This window comes from Fusarium keratoplasticum, chromosome 1 (genome assembly GCF_025433545.1).
Source record: "Fusarium keratoplasticum isolate Fu6.1 chromosome 1, whole genome shotgun sequence".
Taxonomy (NCBI): domain Eukaryota; kingdom Fungi; phylum Ascomycota; class Sordariomycetes; order Hypocreales; family Nectriaceae; genus Fusarium; species Fusarium keratoplasticum.
The window spans coordinates 6,329,887-6,354,479 of record NC_070529.1 but is presented as its reverse complement, the minus strand read 5'-3'; the positions used below and the strand labels follow the sequence as shown (position 1 = coordinate 6,354,479).

Below are 24,593 nucleotides of genomic sequence, written 5' to 3'. Positions count from 1 at the left end.
TCATTTAGCCATCATCAACCTCTCTAGTTTGACTTTATAGGCCGACCCTGTTCCCTCGATTGAATCGTCCCGAATCGTCATCGCCGCCCTTGCATCGCCGACTCCACGCGTCACACCCCTCGAGAGATATAGAGTGACAGCGCGAACTGCGGTTTCGTAACCCTGGAGGGCTAGACCTAGAACCTTTCATCCGGCCCTTGGCCATGGCGGACAACGAGAAGAGGGTTTCCACCGGTGGGGTGTCAGAGGTCCCCGACGACCGCAATCCCCAGCAGCAATACCAAGAACAATATCAAGAACAGGTTATTGCCGATTCATCCTCCGAGTACAATGAGGTAATGAACCCCGACCTAGACTTTCTGGATCGCCTGACCCCTGCTGCCTCGGCGCTCCTCATACCTCTCACTACCGCAGACTAGTTGAATTAACCCGTGCATTTGAACAGTCCTTCTCCTACGACCAAGATGACATGCGCGACTACCATGCTGCCGAGCAGGACCTTCACGTCACCGAGGATGACCTGCTCGAGGCTCGCGAGCTCGCTTCCAAGTACACCCTCGAAGATGTCCGCGACATCATGGGCCGGGTCTACCGCATCCACGAAAAGGATCCCAACTTTCCCCTGACAGTTATCCAAAAGATCAAGGCCTTCCTCGAGAACGACGAACTTTTTACGCAACCCGAAAAGCATGAGAACCTGGTACAAGAGATGAAGCTGGAGGCTGCCCTCATCACCAACAACAGCCCGTATGCTGAAGTCCGAGCCGTGGTTGAGAACAAGGATGACACCTCCATTCCCTGCTCTACTATCCGCAGCTGGGCCATCGGTCTCACATTTTCGGTGCTCCTCGCATTCACCAATCAGCTTTTCGATATTCGTCAACCTGCGATCCGTATCATGGCCAACGTTGCCCAGCTTCTGTCGTATCCCATTGGCAAGGGCTGTGAGAGGTGGCTCCCTGATCTTGGATTCACGTTCCTGGGTGTTCGTCATTCTCTCAACCCAGGTCCTTTCTCCAAGAAGGAACACATGCTCATCACCATCATGGCCAACGTCGCATACAACACCCCGTACACCAACCTCATCATCTGGGTGCAGTATCTGCCACAATACTTTAACCAGCCATACGCCTCCCACTTCGCCTATCAGATCCTGATCGCACTCAGCACCAACTTCATTGGCTACGGAATGGCTGGCGTCTGCCGCCGTTTCTTGGTGTACCCCTCTTATTGCGTGTGGCCTGCGTCGCTGGTTACTATTGCGCTGAACTCGGCCTTCCACACTGATAACAACAGCCCGGTCCAAGGCCCCTTTGCCAAGATCTGGCGAGTCTCGCGAATCAAGTTCTTCTATGTCATGTTTGGCGCCATGTTCATCTGGTTCTGGTTGCCCAACTACCTCTGGACGTCGCTCTCCAACTTCAGCTGGATGACCTGGATCGACCCCACCAACCGCGATCTCAGCACCATCACTGGTTTCAACAATGGCCTTGGCATCAACCCTTTCCCCACTTGGGATTGGAATGTCCTGCTGTGGGACTCGGCCGATCCTCTAATGGTCCCCTTCTTCAGCACGTTCAACCGCTTCGTTGGCGCCTTCATCTCCATGTGGGTTGTGCTGGGTCTGTGGTACAGCAACATCTACAACACTGGTTTCCTCCCCATCAACAGCAACCGTGTTTACGATCGCTTTGGTGACTTGTACAATGTCACTCGTGCCATCAATGACCGCGGCCTGTTTGATGCTGAAAAGTATGAGGACTACTCGCCCCCATTTTTGGGTGCTGGCAACGTGGTCATCTACATCTTCTTCTTTGGCATCTACACTTCGACGCTGACCTATGCCATCCTCTTTCACCGTCGTGAGATTGTGACTGGATTCAAGGGTCTTTTCAACAGCATGAGGAAGAAGAAGTCGACCGGAAACGACGAAATCCACGACCTCGATGTGCACACTCGTCTCATGAAGGCCTACCGTGAGGTGCCCGAATGGTGGTATATGGTGTGCCTTGTCTGCGCCATGGCCTTTGGTATTTCGGGCATTGCTGGATGGGATACTCACACGTCTCCTGGTGTCATCTTTTACGGCCTTGCCCTTTGCCTCGTCTTTGTCATTCCTGTCGGCATCATCAAGGCCATGACCGGTATCGAGGTGACACTGACTGTGCTCGCCGAGTTTATTGGAGGTTCTTTTGTCGAGGGAAATGCTCTGGCCATGAACTACTTCAAGTCGTTCGGCTACGTCACATGCGCCCACGCCGTCATGTTCTCCAACGATCTCAAGCTTGCCCACTATGTCAAGATTCCTCCCCGACACACCTTCTTTGCCCAGATCGTGGCCACCTTTATCAGCACCTTTGTGTGCGTTGGTGTCCTCAACTTCCAGATGACCCAGATCCCAGATGTCTGTACCGAGGACGCCCGCTGGAAGATGTCTTGCCCCAGCGTCAACACCTTCTTTACCGCCTCAGTCCTCTGGGGTACTGTTGGTCCTAAGAAGATCTTTGGTGAGAACGGTCTGTACACCGAGGTGCTGATTGGTTTCCCTCTGGGAGTCGTTGTCGTATTGGCTGTCTGGCTGCTGAACAAGAAGTTCCCCAACTGGACTTGGACTCGACAGATCCACCCCGTGGCCATCATGTACGGAGGCATTGTGTGGGCTCCGTACAACATGTCGTATGTCTGGCCTTCGGTGCCTATTGCGTACTTTTCCTGGATCTACCTCAAGTCACGATATCTCGGCTTGTGGTCCAAAGTAAGTGTCCTGATCTAGATACAATGAACTACACTAACGACCTTCCAGTACAACTTTGTGCTCTCTGCAGCATGGTCCTGCGGCATCGCCATTGCCGGAATCGTCATCTTCTTCGCCCTTCAGCTCGAGGGCACTGAGCTGAAGTGGTGGGGCAACACCATCAACTACGTGGGATGCGAGGACGATGCTTGCCCTCTTCAGCAGCTGAAGCCGGGCGAGTACTTTGGTCCTCGGGTGGGAGACTTTCACTAGACTCTCACCTCTAGACTCTCACGGGGTCTTGACATGATTTGATGATTTTTGAGCAAACGGTTTTGATGTTTTTGAGCGTGCTTTTTTGTTGTATCATGGGCATTTTTTCGGATCTCCTGGTTAAACTCGTATACCCCAGTTGCGCTGAGTGACAGATATAGACTGTCCTATTATGACATTATAGAGGAGCCTTTGGGTCAGAATGAAATGATGAATTCAATTTGGTGTACATGTATGTGACCGTTTTGTGGTTTGTGACTATTTGTATAATAATGCATGGTTCATGGGGGTATCATTACTATGTCTATCTTGTCGTGATATAATTACAGAAATATTGAAAACATGGGCGTCATATCCAACTGTGCCTATCATAGGCCGGGATGATAAATAAATAGGTGACACATTTTATCTTGTGTATGAGATTGGCCCTTCACCTCAAGAAACGAGGAGTTATTGACCGACGTGGAAGATCTAATACAGATCCCCAGATGGACTTGCGCTTATCAGCGTGAAAAGGGCCGACTGGGCTCACTTCAACAACCTCTTCGATAGACCTCCAGGATGAATCAGCGTCCTCGACTGATCTCCACGACGAGTCTCCGATACTGCTTCGATCAACTGGACTACCTCGACCGCCAGAGTCGTAGCTGAGAACGGTCCCCTCGAGCTCAGCGATATGCTTCTCGTTCTCGGAAAGGAGACTACCGAGTCTTGGGGCAGGGGCTGACTGCGCAGGAAGTTCGGCAACTGTTTTCCCGCGCGAGGCACCATCCAGCTCATGAACGCCATTAGATGGCAGCGAGGTTTCGCTGGTGGATTTCTTGGACTTGATCCACTCGCTTGCCTTTTGGCTTAGATCCTTCATGCTGCTGCGGCCTCTCAAGCCGAGAAAGCTCTTGCGCCATGAGACGGTGCGTTCGGACTGGGGACCGGATCTTGACTTGGGTCGTCGGAGGGTTGAAGTTGCCTCTGATTTAGGGGCGGGAGGAACAGGGAGGGCGAGTGTCCCGGCGGTGCGGAGGAGGTGAGCAATGTGCTCGAGCTGAGACAGGCTGCTCGGGTTGGAAAGGATGTCTTCCACTCTGAGGGTGATGACGTCGAGGTTGGGGATGTTGAGGGACCTTAGAGCCTGGTTGAGGTGCGTTGTGAGGGAGTGGGCGGATAGAATAGACCTAGAGATGGCGTAGAAGGGGATGGTCTCGAGTTGACGCTGCGGGATGCTGGATGAAGGCTTGATAACCTCGTTCCAAGCCCCAGCTATGGCCTTGTCTAGATCCTTTCGCTGGGCTGGCTGTAGAACAACATCAACCGGGACATGCAAGGTGCTGGACTCCTTGGGTGGGAACGGAATCTGCTTCACTGAGCGGCTAATTTCTTCAGCAGATTGGACCATTGGCTGGTGGATCGTGTCTGCGTGTGTAAGAGTCTCCCAAGCAGCGACAAGAAGGCTCAGGCAAGACTGCACAAACGAGGTAGAGAGGCGCTCTTCAGAGTATTTAATCTCAAGCGTGACACGGTCAGCGCCCTCAACGGTCGAGCGAACAAACAGATGAGGAAAGTCCTGCGCCGGAGGATCGACAGTTTTGTAAGTAAAAGTCATTCCATCAATGTTGAGCGTAGACGATCCATCAAGAGGCGACTTGACATCGTGCTGGACAATGGTGCTAAACTGAGTACACGCCCGCCAGTTGGTACACTCATTGACAAGCTCCTGGAAGCCAAACATGTCAAAGCGGGCATTGGACTGTCGCTGTTTCTGGACGCAGGCCATGAGATCGAGAGGCGTGCTATGGATGGCAGGAAACTGCACGCGCACGGGGATGACGTTGGTCAAGGGGCCAACCATGCTGCTGAGATCCATAGCAAATGGAGGAGGTACGTTCTGCGTGTGTATGACCTCGCCAAAGAGCACGTCGTTGACGCCAGAGAGGGTTGCGAGTACAATAGCCCAGGCAGCTTTGAGGGCGGTGTCGGGGGTCATGCCGTAGTCGACAAGACGACCTTGGGATGTGGTATGTTGAAGAGACTTGATCTCAGCCACGGGTGTTGGAGGTGTAGGTTTAATGTCATTGATAACGTTGGTCATGGAAATGTTTTCGAGTTGGCACCTCCAAAACTCCAAGCCCTGCTCGCGGTTGATGCGTGAAGCACGGGTGTATTCGAGGAAGCTCGATCTGGGAGTCGTGCTGGCGGCTCCCTCGTAAAGGGAAACAAGGTCCTGGACGATGAGATGCGACGAGGTGCTATCTATCTGCGTCTTGCTCAGACGCATAATGAGTGTACCTTGCTTGTTGGAGTCGAGAAAGGTGAATTGCGTAGCGGGTGTCCTTGGGTCAAAAGCGAAGCTCTGCTCTTCCTTGACGATGGTCTCAGTCATCTTGTCGAGCTTGGACTCGCAAGGATATGTCCTGAAAGGAGCAGGTGAAGCAAGATGGACTTGATAAACTCGATGCTCGTGCGCGACAAATGCTGTTCTGAGGGCAGGATGCATCGCCGTGAGATCATCACAAGCCCCCTCAAGCTTGGACAACTTGAGCGGTCCGTTGAACTTGATGACCAGACAGACAATGTCAGCACGAGAACTAAACATGCCCAACTCGAGGCTTCGGATCTGCTGAGACGATGCTTCGGTTACATCGAGGATATTCCGAGGTGAGCAGTTGAGCTGGGGCGCAATCACGTCCTTGACAAGCGCATTGTCAAACTTGTCCATTGAAAAGGCCAGATGTGACGGGGCAAACATGTCCAGTGTTTTCTTTGTGGGCTTATTGGATGACTCTGCGGCTCGACACATGTCGGTGAGGGAGACCTCGTTCAAGATGTCGAGGAGAGACACATGAAGCCCGTACTTTCGGCACGCAATGACGACTTCAGTGGCGAGGAGCTTGTTACCGCCGACAGAGAAGAAGCTGTCAGAGCCTTTGATCTCGCCAGGTGGGATGCGTAGCACACCAGCCCAGATGGACCTCATGACCTGCTCCGGGCGCGTCAGAGGGAGAGGTTTCTGGGCGAGAACAAGGCGTTGGATCTCTGTTGGGTTGGGGACGGTGGACATGTCGAGGAGTTCTTGGCCGGATACCTGAGACACGATTCGCTGTAGCTTGCGGCGGTTGACCTTGAGGGATGTAGACACAGGGAGTTCCTTGACGGGAATAAAGATTGAGGGGATGCAGTGTCGAGGAATCTTGGGTGTATGAGGACCTGGGTTCTCAATCGACTCATCAAACATCTTCTTTGCAAGAAAGGTTCTCTCCTTGACACGCTCGTTGACGTCACAAAAGTTCTCTTGTCCATTGAAGAGCGTCGGGTCGAGTTCGAGAAAGGCCGCGAGAAAGGGGGCCGAATCTCTAGTCCTGATTGAGTCCACCACGACATCAATGCCCTTGCCGAGACATCGACGGATGTGTTGCTCTACCTCTGTCACGTCGATTGTGGAGCCATCCACCACAATATCGTCGCGGATGCTGGATAGGAACTGGATGTTGCCATTATCCAGAAATCTCACACGGTGGCCCGTCTTGAGATATCGAGCCTTCTGCTTCTCTCCTTGATAGGGAATGCTTGGAGCGACCAGTGGCCTGTCAAGAGCAAACCGATGAGGTGTGACAAGGGGACTGTCAATGGCCAATTCACCGATGGCACCAACAGGCATTAGCTTCTTTGGATCTTCAGGGTTAAGGACCCAGAAGCGACCCGTGACGGGCGGAGTGATGACGTTCAACGGGTTGTCCCTTGTGATCTCAGTGATGGAGATGCCGAGGGGGCAGATGTCTGGCGCTCCATAAGCAAGTAGAACATTGCGGCTCTCCAACCAAGGCCCGTACGTGTCGGGATCCAGTTTGCGGGTTCGGAAGCAAAGTGTCTGAAGCGACGGGACAGAAGCCGGGGCGATCCTCCGTGCGAGGATGCCCGTCATGTACGACCACGTAACTCCCATACGTGCCATGGCACCAGTGAGATCCTGGGCACGATCCTTCGCCGAAGGGATACAGACGCAACCGCCGTGAACCATGGTGCCGAGAATCTCAACCAGCGAGATGTCGACGTTGAAGGCCGAGAGCTGTAGGACTCTGCTGAAACTGTCTATCTTGAGGGCTTGGCCCTGGCTCACAAAGATGGAGCACAGCGAAGAGTGGGTGAAGAAGATGCTCCTCGAGGCACGAGGGCTGATGAAGACACAGGCGGCTTGTTCAGGGCTGGCTTCACGCGCGAGCGACGACATGTGAGGAGGGAGATTGGCAAAGAGGGTGTCGTTGACGATGACCAGGTTGAGTACCATGGCGCTGAGGTCGCGCCACGCTGTCTCGGCCGCGAGAACAATGTGAGGTCTTAGGTGATCGATGGTCGACTTGACCGTGGCGGGATCATGGCAATCGAGGGCCACGAAGCTGGCACCAGCCTGCATAACGGCGAGGAGCATGACGGGAGCCCAGTGGTTCTTGTCCAGTACAACAGGCACGGCCATGCCAGGACCGACGCCAAGGTTCACAAGATACGTCCGTAACCTAGTAACGAGTGTGGACAGCAGAGCATACGACATGTCTCCATCCCAAGAACAGACAGCCAGAGCATCAGGACGCGTGAGGCTGTGCTGCAGAATAACATCGTGGACGCAGGCCGAAATCTTGCGGGACCTCTGAGTCGACTCCCAGTCGTTAACAACAAGCTGGGCGTAGTGACGATCCGTAAATAGGTCTATCTCATCAACAGAACTGTCCGGGTGCTCGATGATGCGTTTCAGGGCTGCCTCAAAGCTACTGATGATACTTTGCGTCTGGTTATGCGAGAGGTGTCGGGAGGTGAAGCTGACTTGGAGACGGCCGTTGGCAAAGATTGCAGTGAGGGAGAGGTCGCAGTCTGTTCTGCGTCCGGATGTCACAGGAGAGAGGACAAGGTCTGCTGCTCTGCGATTTTCTAGTGGGCTGTTCTCAAAAGGGTCAGAGTCTTGAAAGAATAAGCATGTGTTGAAGAGCTTTTCCTTGAGCCGCAGAGCATGCTGGATTTTGGCCATCGTGACATTATCATGCTTGCGAGAAGTGATGAATGATTCTCCCACAGACGCAAGGCAAGCCCCGATCAAAAAGTCAGGGCTAACCTCAATGGAGCACGGCAGGATAGTAGCAAAGCTGCCCACAACCTGGTTGATACCGCCAAGGAGCTGCTCATCTCGCCCACTAAACTGATATCCAAAGGTGACATGGTCCGCGCCCACAAAGGAACGGAGTACCAACGCCCAGGCAAGCTGCATGACAGCGTGGGGCTCGACGTGCTGTTGTGCGCAAAAGGCTTGGAGTTGAGGCCGTGTGACGTCGAGTGTATATGACTGAGATTGGAACGTGTCCCCTGAAGAAGGCGAGAGGCGAGGGAACAGGCATGGCCTCGCGTGGGATAACCCAATCTTCCAGACTTCCATGCTGTATGCCGTGTCGGTGGAGGAGGCGTGGTACAGATACTTGCAGTGAAGAGCTTCGTTGTGTGTCGGTTCTTCGCCTGAGTAGACTCTGCTCAACTCAGCCACTAATAAGTCGAGACTCGCCAACTGTGGCCGTTAGCATCTATTTCATCACACGAATAATATGGGTTAACAAACATCGCAGATTGCCTGACTGGTATCCAGCCTCACCAACGTCCTATCGGGGTTATGACACACCGAGAGACGATGACGCGGTTCCGTCAATGGCATGTTCAACTCTGGCAAAGTCGAGACGGCCTCATCAGGGTCTATCGATTCGATAAAGAGCATACTCGGCGATGCCTTTTTCAAAATGACCTGATCAAACAGTCCCTCCCGAGACACTCCATCAATGAAGATGCTCCGTAGAGCAGGCTTGTTAGTCACGATAGCCTCCCACGCAGTACACAGCCGCGCCGTATCGATCGAACGCCCCTTGCGTGCTCTCAGTTCGTAAACGGCGTGTACGTTGAACGTGTCGATGTTTTGCGTCTGGGCGATAAGAACCTCTTGCTGAGCTGGCGTTACGGGGTAGATGGTCTCGATGTCCCGCACATTCGGAATAGGAACGCCTGCGAGTCGATCGGAAGTAAGTCTAGCGAGAGCTTTATAAGATGATCTGAGCAACGGTGCATCAGCCAGGGTGAGCTCGGGTTCGTGATTCTGAAGTTTCCCAATGGCTTCCAGCAGAAGACGCTCAAAGACCTGCACCCAAGTCTCGATCTTGTCCTGGTATTTGGCCATCTTGTTGTATGTAAAATCCACCTGGGCTCCTGAGGCGTCCATCAAGACAGAAACTTCGAAGAGAGCTATCCTGCCCACTTCAGAGCCTGCTTCAGATGTGAGAGAAGCCGTCTTCTGACCTGGCGCTATCACCGGCTCCAGGAGGCCGTTCTTTCGCTGGAGCTGCTCTGCCGTATCCGCGCAATTAAAGATGACCTCCACCGGGAGACTCGCGGCCGCGCCTTTCGAGGTGGAAAACTCGGCTGCAAAGTAGGGGATGCCTTCTCTGGGGACGGTTCGGCGCGTATCCTTGATAAGCTTGATGGCCTGGATTAGATCGATCGTCGAGTCGAGGAGGACGCCGATGGGACAAAGCGAAGCAAACCACCCGGCCGTGTCCATGATGTTGAGGCCTCCATCAACAGCACCTCGGCCGTGTTCCTGCTTCCATAGCGTCGGGAGGGCTCTGTCAGGGAACATGTGAGAGAAAGAGAGCAGTAGTGCTGCAAGGAGGACGTCGGCCGGCTCTGTCCGCAAGACATCTGCGGATGCATTCTTCAAGATGTAGACTAGTTCCGGCGTTAGGGAGAAGGAGGATTGTTGAGTGTTGCCGTAGGTGTTGGCTTCTTGCGTTAGGTTCCAGTATTCGAGGTCGGCGGATAATACCTCAAAGGGGAGGGTCGGCTCAAATAATCGCTGGCTCATTTCGTAGTTTTGGTATTCGATCCAACGAGGAAAAGATGTTGATGGTTTGGATAGAGAGGTGCCTCGTTGGAGCAACTGGTCTAGGTCGTGTATGATGATGCGCCATGATAGGGGATCGACGATTAGATGATGTGCCGTAAGATGTAGCATCTGCTTGTTCTCGTTTTGAATGTGTTCGACAGCAAAGACGGGTCCTTTGGTAGGGTTAATAGCAGCCTGCGCTCCCTCAAGCAGAGCCCGTATCTCATCGTCGTCAACATCGATATGGTGGGCGAAACGGTATGAACTCGAAGTCGCAGGGACGATAACCTGAAGCCACTCCTGAAGAACCGGTCTGAAGCGAGCTCGAAGCATTTCATGCCTGGCGACTAGAGCCTCAACAGCCTTTTCGACATGCGACGACTTAGCTCCACCTCTTACTCTGAGCATGACGCTCCGCGTATATCGACACTCTGGCTCAGCAATGGACTCGCCCTTCCGCTTCAAGGCCTGAAAGTAAAGCTGCTGCATCGGTGAGAGGGGAAAACAGACCGTCTCACCCAGCTCCTCAGCATCATGGACCACCAGCATCGACTTTCGAGACTCAGCCCACGACTGCACCTTCTTCCGCCACTTGCCAGGGCTGATATCCCTCCGTCGCCGGGGCTCAGCGACCTGTATCCTCATGACCTCGTCGTATGTGGAATTGCTGATATCCTGAGCCCACATCTGGAGTCGCCGGGCGTCTGGCTCTTGACTATCGGTGAAGGGCATGTACGCGAGAGGAATCCAAATCTGCGGCCGTCGCGCGTCAGCAGCCCACTCCTGAACCGCCATCCGTAACGATCGCATCTCCTTCCTCTGCGATTCCATCTCCCTCCTCGGCGGCAACGTGATCTCGTCAACTTTGGATTCTGATGTACTGCTACTGCCAGAAATGCTGAGAAAGGCCACCAGCTGGCCGTCAAATGGCCCCGCCTTGGGCGTCGCGAGGCACACATTCTTGACCCTGGGAAAGGACCTGAGGAGACCGTCGAGGCTGGACCTGATGGGTTTTATCGAGTCGTCGTCAGTGGACACGGAGTCGTAGCTAGACATGGAATCTGCCCACTTGCGACTCTTTGGCGAGAATACGTCATCATCGGCCTCAGGACTGCGAATCGAATCTTCCGAGCTCAACGTCGAATTGGTGGTAGAATCAAGAGGTAAAGGATCAGGAAACGCCGTTATCCGCGTCTGCAGCTCAGCGAGCGTGGGACAATTCAAAACATCCTCGCTCTTGACATCGATGCCCCTCCTCCTGCAGGCCAGCCGCAGAGCTTCAGCCTTTGTCTCGTCGCCGCCCAGTTCGCTAAAGGAGTCGTAGAGGAGGATGTCGTCTCTCGAGATGCCGAGGGTTTGGGCGACGGCCTGAATGAGGCGTTCTGGAGGGGGCTGGCTGTGCTGTGAGAGTGGCTGTTGCTTCCCGAGAGACATTTTGGAGAGGATCCGATGGAATGAAAGTAGAATTGACAGCAGTTGTCGCGGGTCGGGTTCCGGGTGTTACGGCATGTCTCTCGAATCCGACGCGGTAGAAACAACGTCAGATTCAATTCAGTACAAAATATGTCGCCAAACAGTCAAAAATCAATTAAAAGTGAATACATCAAATCGCCGGGACCGGCGTTGGTTCACGGGCGCTGCCAGACCAGACCCTTAAGTAGGTACCACGCTCTCGGTTGCTGATGGATCACGGCGCGGCATGGGACCCTCCCCCTTGCGGGTCTCTTTGACAGCGCCTCGTCTTCCCCCCAGGAAGGATTGGGGGCTAAAAGAGCCAGGGGAATTATCGCTCAGCCTTTGTTTGGTCTGTTCGGGTCGGGTACTTGATCCGCCTCGATTTAGACACTGTTCTTGTTCTTTAATCTCAAGTCCGAGGTGGCGTGCGTGAGTGCGAGGCAGGGAGAAGTGTTGTTTACACCGCCAACATGCATCTATTCTCATGTACAGCTGTTGCTTTGTTCAATGTCACTGCGAGTAATATAAGGACACGCATGAAATAGGAACTCAATGACGAATTCAGAGATTATATGGCTGATCACCTTCTAACCATGTTGGGCGAGATGAATCGTGAAACCAGACCCAACACCAACAACAGACACTAGCAGATGCCGTCAAGATGCGAAAGCGGTCGTGATTTTGCGAGCTCTCGCGCCACTAGACAACCCGTACATCCGGACTATGACTATTCAGGAATACTCTTGATGCCTCACAATATGATCGACAGCTGCGTAGTCACAGCAAATTATTATCAACGGATGCCAGAATAGCCTCTCTTGTAGGAGGGGATCCACGACTTGGAGTGTAGCATCCATCCCTGCCCATCGTATCACCCCATGCCTCACAATTCTCTCACAATAACAAGAAAAATCCTCCACGTCAATTGTTTCCTTTCCTTTCCAATCTGAATCATGCTCATCTGCCCCCCTGCCGAGCTATTCCAGGAACTTTGGTGTCCCCTAACGTTACTCCACACACGGTAGTGACTTTTACGAACAGCCCTATGCCCATCTCTTAAAATTACGCGCCTGCAACAGCAATTTTTAACGTTCTGACGCTTTAATTCCGTTTTGCTTACCGGATTGCATGGTATGTCAGCTTTCCCCCTGCTTCTAGGTTCCCTAATCCGGATACATCTTTCATCCCCTGCATTAAGAACGAAATCCTCCCTTCCTTTGTGCTTCCTCTCTCGCTCCTTTGACTCTCAAATCACCAGATAACAACATCATGCCAATCATCTCGTATTCATATGAATAAACTTTAAATCCAAAACACATCCCACTGCTCTTTCATCACCGACGCCAGACAAGGCCTCGTCTCAAGTTGGGTTGATCCCCTCCTCCTACAGGGATGCCCTCTCGGCTACAAGCGAAATGGGACTGGGCCGCACACGTGCCTGCTAGTGCTCACCTCGAACAAAATGAAATTCCCCATCCTGTGCTTACTGTATAACATGATTCGCAAGCCCTGCGTCAGCTCAACGGGCAGGCCAAGCAGGTAGGGCGAGTATGCGCTGTCAGGGAACAACCGCTCACTTATGGAGACGGGAACGAACGGAAACATTTGCGGTGAGATTTTAGATCTGCCGGGCGCTTAGCTTAATGATCCGTCACTTCTCTGGGCGACTGTTTAAATTAAATTTCACTCGGACGCGTTTATACGGATGCTGCGCGGTTGTGAATCTCGCGTGCCTGGGGCTGAGTCTCTCCAGACGTCAGATGCAGCCATCTTGACTTGCTGGGGATAAGACAGGGATAGCCTCGTTGGAATACCACGACTATAGCGAGGTTGGTAAGCCAAGCCTCGTCTCTCACAGGGATAAACATGCATCAACACATTCACCTTGGCCAACTCGACCGTCAGCTTCACCAACAGCAGCCTCACGTCTCTCAATGCATCAATTCTACGTACAGCATATCCCTACTCAGAACATCCCCGTGTAATCGTACAGCAGCTCCCATCATTATGACCCTCGGATTCTTGAACCAAAAACCCTACCTACAAACCCATCCCGTCCGTGTCTATGCCCTTCCTCCCACGTAATCTGGTATCGTAGTCCTTCCTTGCCTAAACCACAACCTCGTCGTCATCGTCGGGGTCCTCGATGCTCGTCCTTCGCTTGGCTTCCTTGACTTCCACCGCCTTGCTCACACCCTCGCCCGTCTTGTCATCGCCATTGTCATCATCGTCGTTGGCTGCTGACTTGCTTCCCTCCTTCTCCTTTTCTGCCTTGGAGAGTCCAAATGGCCAGAGGCCGCTGAGTCCCCTCGTTGACCCCTCCTTTGCCGGGTTCACGGCCAGCGGCCTAAAGACCATCCTCTGCTCGTTGTCCTCACCAGCCCGGTCATCTTCTGCCATGGCAAAGTCTCCAAACTCGTCGTCATCATCGTCGTCGCGCTCATCGTCAGATTCGTTACCATCAAGTTTGCCTCCCCGGTCTCTCACAACATCCCGCCACCATGCGCCCTTTCCTAGGGCCTGCTGGTCGTCATCGTCGAAATCCTCTTCCGTGTCTGCAAAGGGATCCGTGGGGTTGTCGTCGTCATCATCGTCATCGTTACTTAGGTTGCCCGATGATTGTGCCTGGCTGTTCTTCTGGTGCATCGCCAACCGCGCCGCCAGTTGCAGCCGGGCTCGAGAAGGGGGAATGTTCAGCGGCGGAGGGGGTGGAGGGGGAGGAGGGATCGAAGGCGGCTCCATCGACCCGGCCGAGTTGTTCAGGGGGTCCGTATAGGCTCGGAACTATGAGTCTTGGTCAGTATAACGCCCTTCAGTTATCAACGACACTAGAGAAGGTGAGCCTGGCATCGGCATGGGCATCCGTGAAACTCTGATATCGCAGCATCATCCCCCATTCCATTTCTTTCCTCTCCGTAGCAACATGCAAATCCTAACACTCGTCTCCGTTGCCAATAACTCTATACATAACCCAGCTTCTGCAATCCCTTACATGACAGCTCTACCTTCTCCATCCGTCCACCTAGTCTAGTAACCCACAACGCCTGGTATCATATCTCAAAATCTTGCCGTCGTCAACAGTCTCATGAGCTCCTCAACTTCAATGTCCTCAAGTGTCTCGAGGTCGTCGAGAGTTGGCTCGTCATGACTGTGCATGCCTCGCGAAGGCACTCGAGTCCTTGTGCGTGGCCGATTGAGTGTCCCCCAACAGGATGGTCCCTCCTAGGGGTTTCCTGCTGGCTTCGAGACATGCTCAACCTGCTCAGCATGCGGATCTTCTGAGTCGCGCCGCCCATCCCCGTGTAACGGAGCCCCAGAGTTACCCCAATCCGCAGGCGAAGTCATTGTAACGTCCAGCCGGTCATCATCGTCCGGAGAATCTGCTCGCATAGGCTCAGGAGAACCCATGATCACGTCTTCAGGGGAGTCCACTATGCCAGGATATCCAGGGATGCCCCCTTCGCCAAAGCCTTCAGCAGAAACACCACTCACCTCAGAATTGACGTCTTCCTCGTCTCCATCTCCGTCTTCGTCTTCCTCATCACTGCTGCTGCCAAAGCCAGACATCAATGTGCCGGCGCTGATGGTAAAGGGTCCGATCCCGTTCCCACTGTCCTGGCTCAGCTCGATACCGCCGTTGAGACCGGCCTCGGCCAGGGCACTGGAGCCGGCGCCTGAGTTTCCACCCAGACCGGACAGGCCCACGCCACCAAGGTTGCCGCCCATGGCCCGGTTGCCCATAGCGACCTCTGGCCGGACGCCACCGAGGATGGCATTATCCCTCTCGCGGGTTTCGGCGAGCGCCCCCTCCACGTAGTTGATCCATTCCTGGCTCATAACTCGGTCAAGGACCGTTTCCGAGAGCAGTTCCGGAGGGTGCCGCTCAGTGAACTTAACAACCTCCTCGGCAATCAGCGTGAGGTGACCCATGTAGCCCATTCGGGTCTTGGTCTTGGCCTGAGACTCGTCACTAGCCTGCTGGCCGTTGATGATGGCACTTGTAATATCGGCCGCCTCAAACAGAGACACGGCCAGGTTGGGGTTGAACCCACGGTCCATGGGACCGTTAAAGACCTGCTGGACAATATCGTACACAACGTTGTGCAGGAAGTTGTTCCAGGGATATGCAAAGAAGAAAGACTATATGGGTCAGCACAAGCTCAGAGATAGAACGAGTAAGGCTTACAAGAATAGTCGGTACAACGCGATACTCGACAAACTGCATCTTCAAAAAGTCTCCGACGACGGGGTCAATACCAGCATCCTGCTCAGCGGGCTGCTCCCCAGCTGTCTCGTCCCCAGTTTGCTCCTTCTTGGCCTCAGTAATGGATTCATCCGCTAGGGCGCGTTGAGACTGAGCTTCAGCTACCTGAGGGGGTCGGTCAGCGCCAGACTCAGGCGCAGGCGGAGCTGAGAAGAGGGGCGCGGGGAGGTCCTCAGGGTGAGGCGAGAAGCTCCGGGGCTTGGGTTCGTCCTTTGCCGGCGCATCAGTCGACTCAGGCTTGGTATCGGGCTCAGAGGGAGCCGGGGTGAGCATCACCGAAGAGTCAGAAGCTTCGTCCTTGGCAGCTGCGTCGGTATCTTGCGTCTCTGTATCCTCTGACTTGCCGCTTGCTTCCTTTGCTTCAGGCTTCTCAGCCGACTCAGCCTTGGCCGGCTCTTCAGTCGCAGGCTCAGGAGCCTTGGGCTTTGTAGGTGACAAAGGCGCAACAACCAAATCAGGTTCGTCGAAACGGGTATCCTTGGTCTTGTCTGTTTCGGCGCCTGGTCGAGTAGGGCTGAGCGGCTCGTCCACGAAATCGTCCTCATCCTTACCAGAGAACGAGGTGGTGGAAACAGGGGGAATATCAACCTCAGCCTTGACGAACTCGTGAGAAGTATCCTCGCTCATCTCCTTGCTGGGCTCAACCTCCTCAAAGCCATCATCATCTGCATTCGTAACCTCCAGACGTCGGCCTTCCTCAGGTGCGGCTCGTCGCATAGTCAAGTCGTCGGTGGAAGGGTCCTCCTCCTTCAGCGGGCCAAGCTTGCCCTCGGACCGTAGACGTTGTCGCTCAGTATCGCGGGTGGCAATCAACTCTTCCGAGCCCGGCTCGTTGAGCAGGCCCATGTTACTACAATGCAACAACTCGGCCATGAGTTCGCACGTCTTGAAGCGGTCGAAGCCGAGCGGTTCCAGCTTGGCACCAAACGTAGAGTTAATCTTGTCCTTCTGTGAAGGAACGTCCATGATCAAGCTCATGAACTTGGGCACGTTCTCGGCGAACAAGCGGAGAAGCGTGCCCAGATAGATTGGGTCGCGGCTGGAGGGCACAGCACTAGCCTCAGTGCCCATATCCGGATCATAGTCAGAGTTGTTCTTTCGAATCACCTCGATTATAATACCGACACCGACGGTAAGAGGGTTACCACCGCCGAGCATGTAGCCGATGAGCTGCTCGATGCATGGTTTGGACACGAGCTGACGAGTAAGCTCGTTGGGTCCGATGCACTGCTGCTCGTTCTGGGAAGCATTCGCCGAGATGGTGATGATGGCCTTGATGAAGTCACCAGCAGCCGTCTGGACAACCCAGTTGTTCTCGGGGCTTAGACAGGACAGGAGGGTCGGGATGATGTCTTTGGAGTACAGCCACTATGTGAGAATAAAAGTTAGCGCAGTTCATTCAGAGAATCGGTCCTATCAAAGTGGGTGCGCATACCTCGACAACACCCTGGCCACCTTCATTACGGTCCAAGGCAATAATCTTGAGCAAGAGGTCCATGATCATGGGGCACTCGACATGCCTCAGCAAGTTGGGGACGGCATCTGACAGGCTCATCAAGAGCTCCATCATGTCCTCGGTCTTCTTCTCAAACAGAGACTCATTGACCTTGGTAAAGTAGCTGGCCTGGAGGGGGTCGAGCGGGGCAGGGCGGGACAAGAACTTCCAGAAATCGCGTATCAATTGGCGGTTCTCGGCCAGGGCCTCATAGATGGACCAGGTATCAGAGCTGAGAATCTCGCAGGCCACAAAGGCGTAGCGGTTGCGCTTCTTTTCCTGCTCCTCCTCGTCATCGTTGCCGGGGTCGGTGGCGCGGGAGGATGCGCGCGATCGCGAGAAGGGCAGCAGGCGGTTCTTGGCCTTGTCTTCCTCGTCGGCGGGCTCCTCGGGGGTCTCGACCGTCTCCAGCTTGGGAGCGACGACGTACTCGAGGAGGTTCTCGAGGACATTGTCGCCGCGCAGGTATTCGATAAGCTTGGAGTTGTGCTGCTTGAGCTCCTGGATCAGGTCGCTCTCGTCGAGCAGCTCCTCGAGGGTAAAATCGGGCTTGTCGAGGATGGTGTCGATGGTGGATATGTTGGCGTAACCGCCAAACCTCCAAAACATGGTGACGAAGGTATGCCGCGGCGCCGGACTCGCAGCACCGGGGCGTTGGGCGTGAGGGTTGAAAGATGGATGTGGAGGTGAGGATCGAAATGGATCATGTAATCAGGACGAAGTCGGGCATGCGGGCTCGCGGTGCGGTGGTGTTGAGCGGGAGCGGGTCGGCGGGTGGAGGGCCAGTCAGAGTCCTAGATAGACAGGATACCTAGCCAAACAGCGGCGGCGGGCGGAGGATTTAGGGGCGGAATCGAAGGTTATGCGATGGATGGACGAGAGGCGCTGCTTCAGTGGCATTCCCGGAATGCGTAGAGGCGCAAGGAGAGGACGTCGGTATCGCTCAAGGAGAGAGAGGCCGTGTCGCACCAAGAATCAGATGGCAATAGGCGACCAGCCAGAGCGGAGGGAGGGTAGAAGAGAAGGTGGTGGTGGTGCGGTGATGTCAGGCTCTCACGGCGAGAGAGAGGAGCTGGCTGCTGACTCTGACTGACCTGAGGGGGAGGGTGAGAGAGGGTTAGCGAGCGGCAGCGACAGCGCGCCAACGACCTAACATCCACTGTGTGGCAGCAGCGCAGGACACGCACACCCGACGCACGCACACAAGGCAGAAACAAGAAAATCAACAGGTTCGATCCTAACCCAGAATAGAGAAGGGTTCACACGCACGCGACACTGCGGCTGAGGGAAATTGGCACAGGACAGCCAAAGGACGGGGAGTTTGCGGCGGCTGCAGCGGTTGGTTGGTGGATGGCTGCACCAGAGCTGACGCCTCGTCTGAGCTTTGGCGGCCTGAGGTTGGTATTTGGATAAAGATGATAGAGATCTCTTGCAATGACTTTCCAGCCTCTACTGCCTCTGCTATCTCTACACTCCAGGTATTTAGGCCGCTTGCGTGGACGAAACACCCAGCGTTTCCAAAAGCGTACACCGAAAACAGTAGCCGCCTTGTGCGCATCAGCCCAAACGCATGTGCGCCAGTGGGGGGAACACTCGACTCGACTCAAGCAACTTATGGAGCCCTCGGGGCAAAAAGGGGGACAGACGACGACGCGAACGGCAAAGACTGTAATTAACAGCTGCAGGTTTGAATTGCAGACCAGCCGATAAACCCTAGATCGATCCTTTACCTGTGCATAACCGATGAACGAGGGTTTGTTTACAAGCTGTTGTTGTCAGGTCACACGAGTTGCCAGGCCAGCTAAACACCAGAGCTGAAGCTGAGCTGGTTCACGTGGTTGCGTCTTATCAACTGAGACAACTCAGGTCAGATGTCAGCTTGAACAATAACGAACGTCAGTATGGTCCAGATAACATTAACGTTACTCGACGACATCACCGAGAATAGTCACAATCAACCATGGCCCAAGATCTAACCAGATCTACTCCTGCACAACTCATCACACCAAACATCTATCCATCAATTCCCAGAAACGCCCCGTGTGCCCTCCATCTTCCCCGGTCCCGGCCATCTCATCACGGACCGCCTCGTTTCTCCTTCCATGCCCCCCCAACCCTGGACTGCCACGTTTTTTCCCGTGTCCGCGCCATCGCTGCAATCTACAATGCTGAGTGGGCGCACGCGACAACCTGGATCTCGTGTGGCGCCGCGTGTGTCTTACTCGAGTGATACTGGACCTCGGCACGGGTGATTTCTGCGACAGGATGGCGTTGATGGTTAAAGAATCATTCATCGGTTCTTTCGCCAATGCCTTTCTGTTGCGTGTAGTTATAGTAGTCAGGCTGCTTACCCTAGCCTCTTAAGCAAGCCCCGCTGTATCTGCGGTTCAGCCCTGAAGTTATCCTGATCAAGATGACATGTTAGTCCAGGGTAAAGGCAAGTAACGAGGCAACCATTCATCATGGTTGTCACTGTTTCACAGCATATTGCCATGGATGCCATGTAGGGTTATTGGATCATGCACTTCATCATAGCAGGAAACGGAAATGCGATAGGTCAACTAATTTCAACAAGCAGTTCTCAACATTCTAAAGAATACAAGTATAGAAATGTTCCTCTAAGAAGTAGAAACCAAAGATCCAACAAGCCCAACTTCAACATCGTGTACCTATCTAACAAGCATATCCCACTTCGTGCTTAACCAGTCTTGGACAGCTTACTTTCCGGAACTCCATTGAAGGCCAGCAAGTTGGGGCTTCCAGTTCCCCTGTTAGCCACAACATTCCTCGTACCCAGACTCTTGATCCTCTTGGTCACATCAGCTGGCGTCGGCAGCTTCTCCAGGGCCATCAGATACAGCGCCAGACCCGCAACATGAGGACAAGCCATGCTCGTACCGCTGATGGTCTCTACCGCAGTGTCGCTCCCGACCCACGTGCTCACCACATCAACGCCCGCAGCAAAGATATCGACCACGGCGCCGTAGTTGGACCAGCTGGCACGCATATTATTCCTGTCGATGGCGGCTACGGTGATGGCGTTGGGAGCCGAGGCTGGGGAGACATCGCGGGCGTCTTTCTCTTCGTTGCCTGCTGCGACAATTGTGAGGATGCCTGCACGGTAGGCATTCTCGATGGCCGCGTTGAAAGCTGGGGAGCGTCCGCCGCCGAGGGACATGGAGACAACTGAGTTTTGGGCACGGCCGGGAGTGTTGGTGATGTTGGTGACGGCCCACTCGAAGCCGTCGAGGATCACATCAGTTGTCGACTGTTGACCTTAGCACGGGATCAAGATATGCTGAAGGGCAAGGGTACTTACACCACTGGTGTGAAAGACTTTGACAGCAATCACACTGGCGTTCTTGGCGACACCAAACTCCCTGCTGGCAATGGTCCCCGCGCAGTGCGTTCCATGGCCATTGGCATCAACAAACTCAGTGTGAGGAAGAGCGTTGTATCCAAGATGAGCCCGCCCCTCAAACTGGGTATGGTTGCAGTTGACGCCAGTATCGAGAACATACGCCCACGTTCCATTCCCGGAAGAGTTGTCGTAGCGATACTCGTGCCAGTTGGGAGTGCGATGTGAGATGGATCCAAGACCCCAGGGCGCTGGGCTCTGGGTGACGACTTGCTGGTAGAGCTCAAACTTGCGGACTGGCTCGACGGCAATGACCTATTGATGTGAGACTGCTGAGCAAACACTCTTGGCTGTAGAGACTTACATCGTCACTGGCCTTGATCTCTTTGATAGTCTCCTTATCAAATTCACCAGAGTACCCCTTAAAGTTGTCGCTCCAGATCTTTTCGACACCATTCTCATCACGGCGGTGCAGACTGCGCTTGTGAACGTGTTCGACCCACGAGAGATGGTTCTCGATCTGGACCTCGACGATCTTCGGCTTCAGTGTAATGATGTACTTGCCCTCGACTACATCAGGGTCTTTGGATCGAGGATTGGGGGCGGCGAGGACCGCGGGGAGGAGGGCCAGGAGGAACTTGAGGGAGAGCATGTTGTTTGATGTAAGAGAATGTGACTGTTGTGATGTTGGGAACTGATGATGATACTTGCTAGAAGAGATGAGAAACACCCCCTTCTTATAGGATTATTGCCATCATCATGAAATCTATCGAGGTCGAATATTTTGCAAGTTGACAGTACGAAGACTCCTTGTTAGAGGCCTCTTTCTCAAGCATCGTGTACACAAAATCTCCTCATGTCTCCGTTCAACTCGCACACCCGCGGCGATCTCAATTACCCTCACCGACCAAAACAACACACGGCGACTACGTCGTGACATCCAAAACTCACAGTTCGCGAATACTTCCATCATCTTGTCTACGTTACACCCGCCTCAACATCACCTCCAAGTCTCCGGACCCGAACGACACGTTTTTAGTGTCAGACGACAATTTCCACATGTGCATTTCAATGCTGGATCTTGAGCAACAGAGAGAAAAATGAGACATGGATTTCAGAGTTGAGCTTGCACAGAGTTTCTGTTCCTGCAGGTGTAGTTGACGCCACTCTTCTGAATATCGACAGCGCCAGTGTTGGACCAAAAAGCCACTGGCGTCGATCAGATTCGCTTATGAGAGTGACCGACATGGGAAAGTTGAACAAGACAATGAGAAAACAGAAATTTCCATGGAATTTGGTGCTAAATCGGACAGCTCTCGTTTACGCAATGTCTTGAGAAGGGGCTTGTGGAAGCTGATGGCGAAGAACCCCTATTTTGCATCAACTTCTCTGGCTGGCCTCGTGTGCTTCCCCAATGTATCAGACAGCAAGAGGCAAAGACTCGGACATGTTGGTCTACGGAAACGCCGAAGCTGAGCAGAGTCAAGGCGATGGTACTGAGACAGGAGACGAATGGCTGCCCGGATGATCAACCGGGTTCTCTCGGAGAGCCCCTATTTCTTATTCTATGACTTGGGCATAGTTCTACCAACATGATTGATACCACCGAGACAATGTTCCCATGTCCTCCTCGGCCCTGAAGCCAACGATAAGGACTGTCTATTATGCCCCCGCAACCGCCTTAGCCATCACCCGTAGTCCCTTGTCAAACTCGGACTTTACGGATCTCATCTCGGCGACCTCCTGGGGCAAAACACCCCTCCACCATCCATACCACTCGGCCACCTCGCTCAAGTCAGCCTCGTCGAGGGCGAGCCACTCCGTCAACTTCTTGTGCCACATGGGGAACAAGTGTTGCATGAGCACCTCGGCGATGACCCGTCTACCCAGCATGGGCGTCCACTTGAGGATTCCCGTCAGCACTGGCAGGTAAGGTTCCTGATCGGCAGGGTCCACGCGGAAATTCCGACGTAGGTACTTGCCCATGGACGGCAGGACGTGCGACATGACAAGCGGACGCCACTGGTCTCCAAGAACACCCTCCCAGTCAGTGAGCCCTGGGAAGAGGCCTCGCTCAAACTCCCATACATCGATGAGTTGTCTGAACTTTCTTCTGACATCAGCCACAAGGCCAGTGCCCTTGGGGTCCAGATGATATGATGGCAAGTACTGAAGCCAGGGGAACAGCCAAATATGCGGGAGATGGCTTTGACGCCTCTTCTTTGGGTTCCAATCCGACACTGCCGTCTCCAACTTTCGAGCGATGTTGTCCATGAACTGCGCGCGGATAAAGGGAGGTAGAAGATCATCCCAAGCCTCCAAGATACTGAGCATGGGTGTTGGGTCAAGAACATCCCAAGAACGAACCGCGGCGAGGGCTTTGGGAAGCCAATTCTTGTACATCATACTCTCGTATGGAGTTGTAGACTTGTGATGGCGGCGATACACATCGTCTTCATTGACCGCCGATGACTGCCACTTGCCCAGGGATTGGCTGTCTGATTTTGTTGGCATGAATAGGGGCAGTAGTCCTTTGAGGTCTGACGCGAATCGGTTAGGCTCTTTGAGAGGATCCCAGTCTGCCTCCCGAAGGAACGGATGGATGGCTGCCACCGCGATATCGGCAATCTCGGCGGTTGCGGCCTTGAGTTCGAGGGCCTTCTGTAGACAGCTGATGACCTGGTCCCAGTCGGCCGTTGCAAGTTCTCCGCTGACAAGCTGCGAGAACACCTGTAACCTCTCAAAGTCTGACCGCAAATCGTCCATCTCTTGTTCCTTCTCCTTCAGCTCCAAGTCGATCCATGTCTTTCTCTCCTGCAAGCTCTTCCACTCATCGGAAAAGGCCAAGAGATCGGCTTGAGCTCTCTTGACCAGCTTTCTTGCCTCGATAACCTCTGAAGACTCTGGTGTCGCCGTACCCGTAGTTGGTGTCATGATGCCGCTCGTTGATGTCAGCATCTTGCTACCCGGCCCTGTCATGTCGAGGATTGGGGCGAATGCATCTGGGATATGAAGGCCAGGGGCAGCGGCCTTGAGCTCTTCTGCAGTGAGGTACTTTGGTTTCTGACGTCGCGGCGTACTAGCTGCGCTGTCGAACGCAGCCCCAAGTGACTTGGCCTTTGCCTTCTTCCGCCTCTTCTTCTTTTCCTCCTCATCGGAATCAACCACAACTTCGCCTCGTAGCTGCGCTTGTCGCTTCTCCTCCTGACGTTCCTGTTCCGACTTTTCTTTGACAGCACCTAGACCTCTGCCTTGTGGACGAAGGTGTGCCTCGATGATGATATTTCGTCCCTGGCCCTCTTTACCCAGACCTTGCCCCTCCTTGTAACCCATCTTTGCCATCATTCGAGCACCAAAAGACTTGGGATTGACCTTTCCCTTGGCACCAAAGGCGCTCGGTTGAGGCTTGTTACGTGGCGTTGGAGAGCCATCGTTCTGTGGGTTTTTGAGCACCGGCTCGTTTGCAGAGGATGGAACAAAGCCCATGCCGAGGGGATTCTTTCCATCAAAACGGGTTCGAAAGGTCGGGAATGATGGTGCGTCTGCGCTCCCACTTCGACTCGAGTTCTGCGTATCGTCGTTGCGCCCGAAAGCTCTTGCTGCTCCAAATCCAAGTCCTACACCGCGCGCTTCTTCCTCGTCCTCGTCGTCATCTTCGTCCATGGCATTGCCTCCTAAAACCGGTCGGTTGTCTTCGGAATCTTCGTCTTGGGCATCTTCTTCTTTGTCGCTGCCCGCGCCCGTTGAAACAAAATTCATGCCTTTGTTCCTCAGGGTCGTCTTCTTCCATTTCCTGGCGGGGCCATCGTCCTCGCTGTCGGAGCCGAAGATACCCAGTGCTGCCTTTTCCTTGTTGTTGCCTCCAACGCGCCGCCGTTTTCGAGGGTTGAAGTCTCCAAAGTCGTTGTCGGCGTCGAGTCCAGGCGCGAGGTACTCATCTTCGGATTCAGACGCGGAGGAGGAGTATTCTGCGGCGGCGGCTTTGGTGAGTCTTGAGGGATCGAATGACGATCGCGTAGACCCGTCCATAGTGGGAATTTTGAAACAGAACGCCCGCGATGTTGGTGATATGTGTGTCTAGTGCGAAAGTGCACAATTAGTGGTGTTGAAGAA

The 24,593-nt window shown here is 53.9% G+C and overlaps 5 protein-coding genes across 5 annotated transcripts; 1 reads left to right on the top strand and 4 right to left on the bottom strand.

Moving 5' to 3' along the window:
- Nucleotides 1-203: 203 nt before the first annotated feature.
- On the top strand, nt 204-3,007 carry NCS57_00187700 (uncharacterized protein; the record flags this gene model as incomplete). Its single annotated transcript, XM_053051925.1, has 3 exons — nt 204-335; nt 446-2,755; nt 2,804-3,007. The coding sequence occupies 3 exons, from the start codon at nt 204-206 to the stop codon at nt 3,005-3,007; spliced, it is 2,646 nt and encodes an 881-aa protein (XP_052920440.1).
- A 430-nt stretch (nt 3,008-3,437) lies between these two features.
- On the bottom strand, nt 3,438-11,342 carry NCS57_00187600 (uncharacterized protein; the record flags this gene model as incomplete). Its single annotated transcript, XM_053051924.1, has 2 exons — nt 3,438-8,546; nt 8,598-11,342. The coding sequence occupies 2 exons, from the start codon at nt 11,340-11,342 to the stop codon at nt 3,438-3,440; spliced, it is 7,854 nt and encodes a 2,617-aa protein (XP_052920439.1).
- Nucleotides 11,343-13,472: 2,130 nt separating this feature from the next.
- On the bottom strand, nt 13,473-17,731 carry NCS57_00187500 (uncharacterized protein; the record flags this gene model as incomplete). The annotated part of the gene is made up of 4 exons (XM_053051923.1): nt 13,473-14,147; nt 14,622-15,503; nt 15,550-16,995; nt 17,063-17,731. The coding sequence occupies 4 exons, from the start codon at nt 17,729-17,731 to the stop codon at nt 13,473-13,475; spliced, it is 3,672 nt and encodes a 1,223-aa protein (XP_052920438.1).
- Nucleotides 17,732-19,820: 2,089 nt separating this feature from the next.
- Nucleotides 19,821-21,132, bottom strand: NCS57_00187400 (uncharacterized protein; the record flags this gene model as incomplete). Its single annotated transcript, XM_053051922.1, has 3 exons — nt 19,821-20,390; nt 20,442-20,795; nt 20,845-21,132. 3 exons carry the CDS (start codon nt 21,130-21,132, stop codon nt 19,821-19,823), a joined length of 1,212 nt encoding a protein of 403 aa, XP_052920437.1.
- A 1,010-nt stretch (nt 21,133-22,142) lies between these two features.
- Nucleotides 22,143-24,554, bottom strand: NCS57_00187300 (G-patch domain-containing protein; the record flags this gene model as incomplete). Its single annotated transcript, XM_053051921.1, has 1 exon — nt 22,143-24,554. Exon 1 carries the CDS (start codon nt 24,507-24,509, stop codon nt 22,143-22,145), a length of 2,367 nt encoding a protein of 788 aa, XP_052920436.1. The 5' UTR covers nt 24,510-24,554.
- Nucleotides 24,555-24,593: the final 39 nt, after the last annotated feature.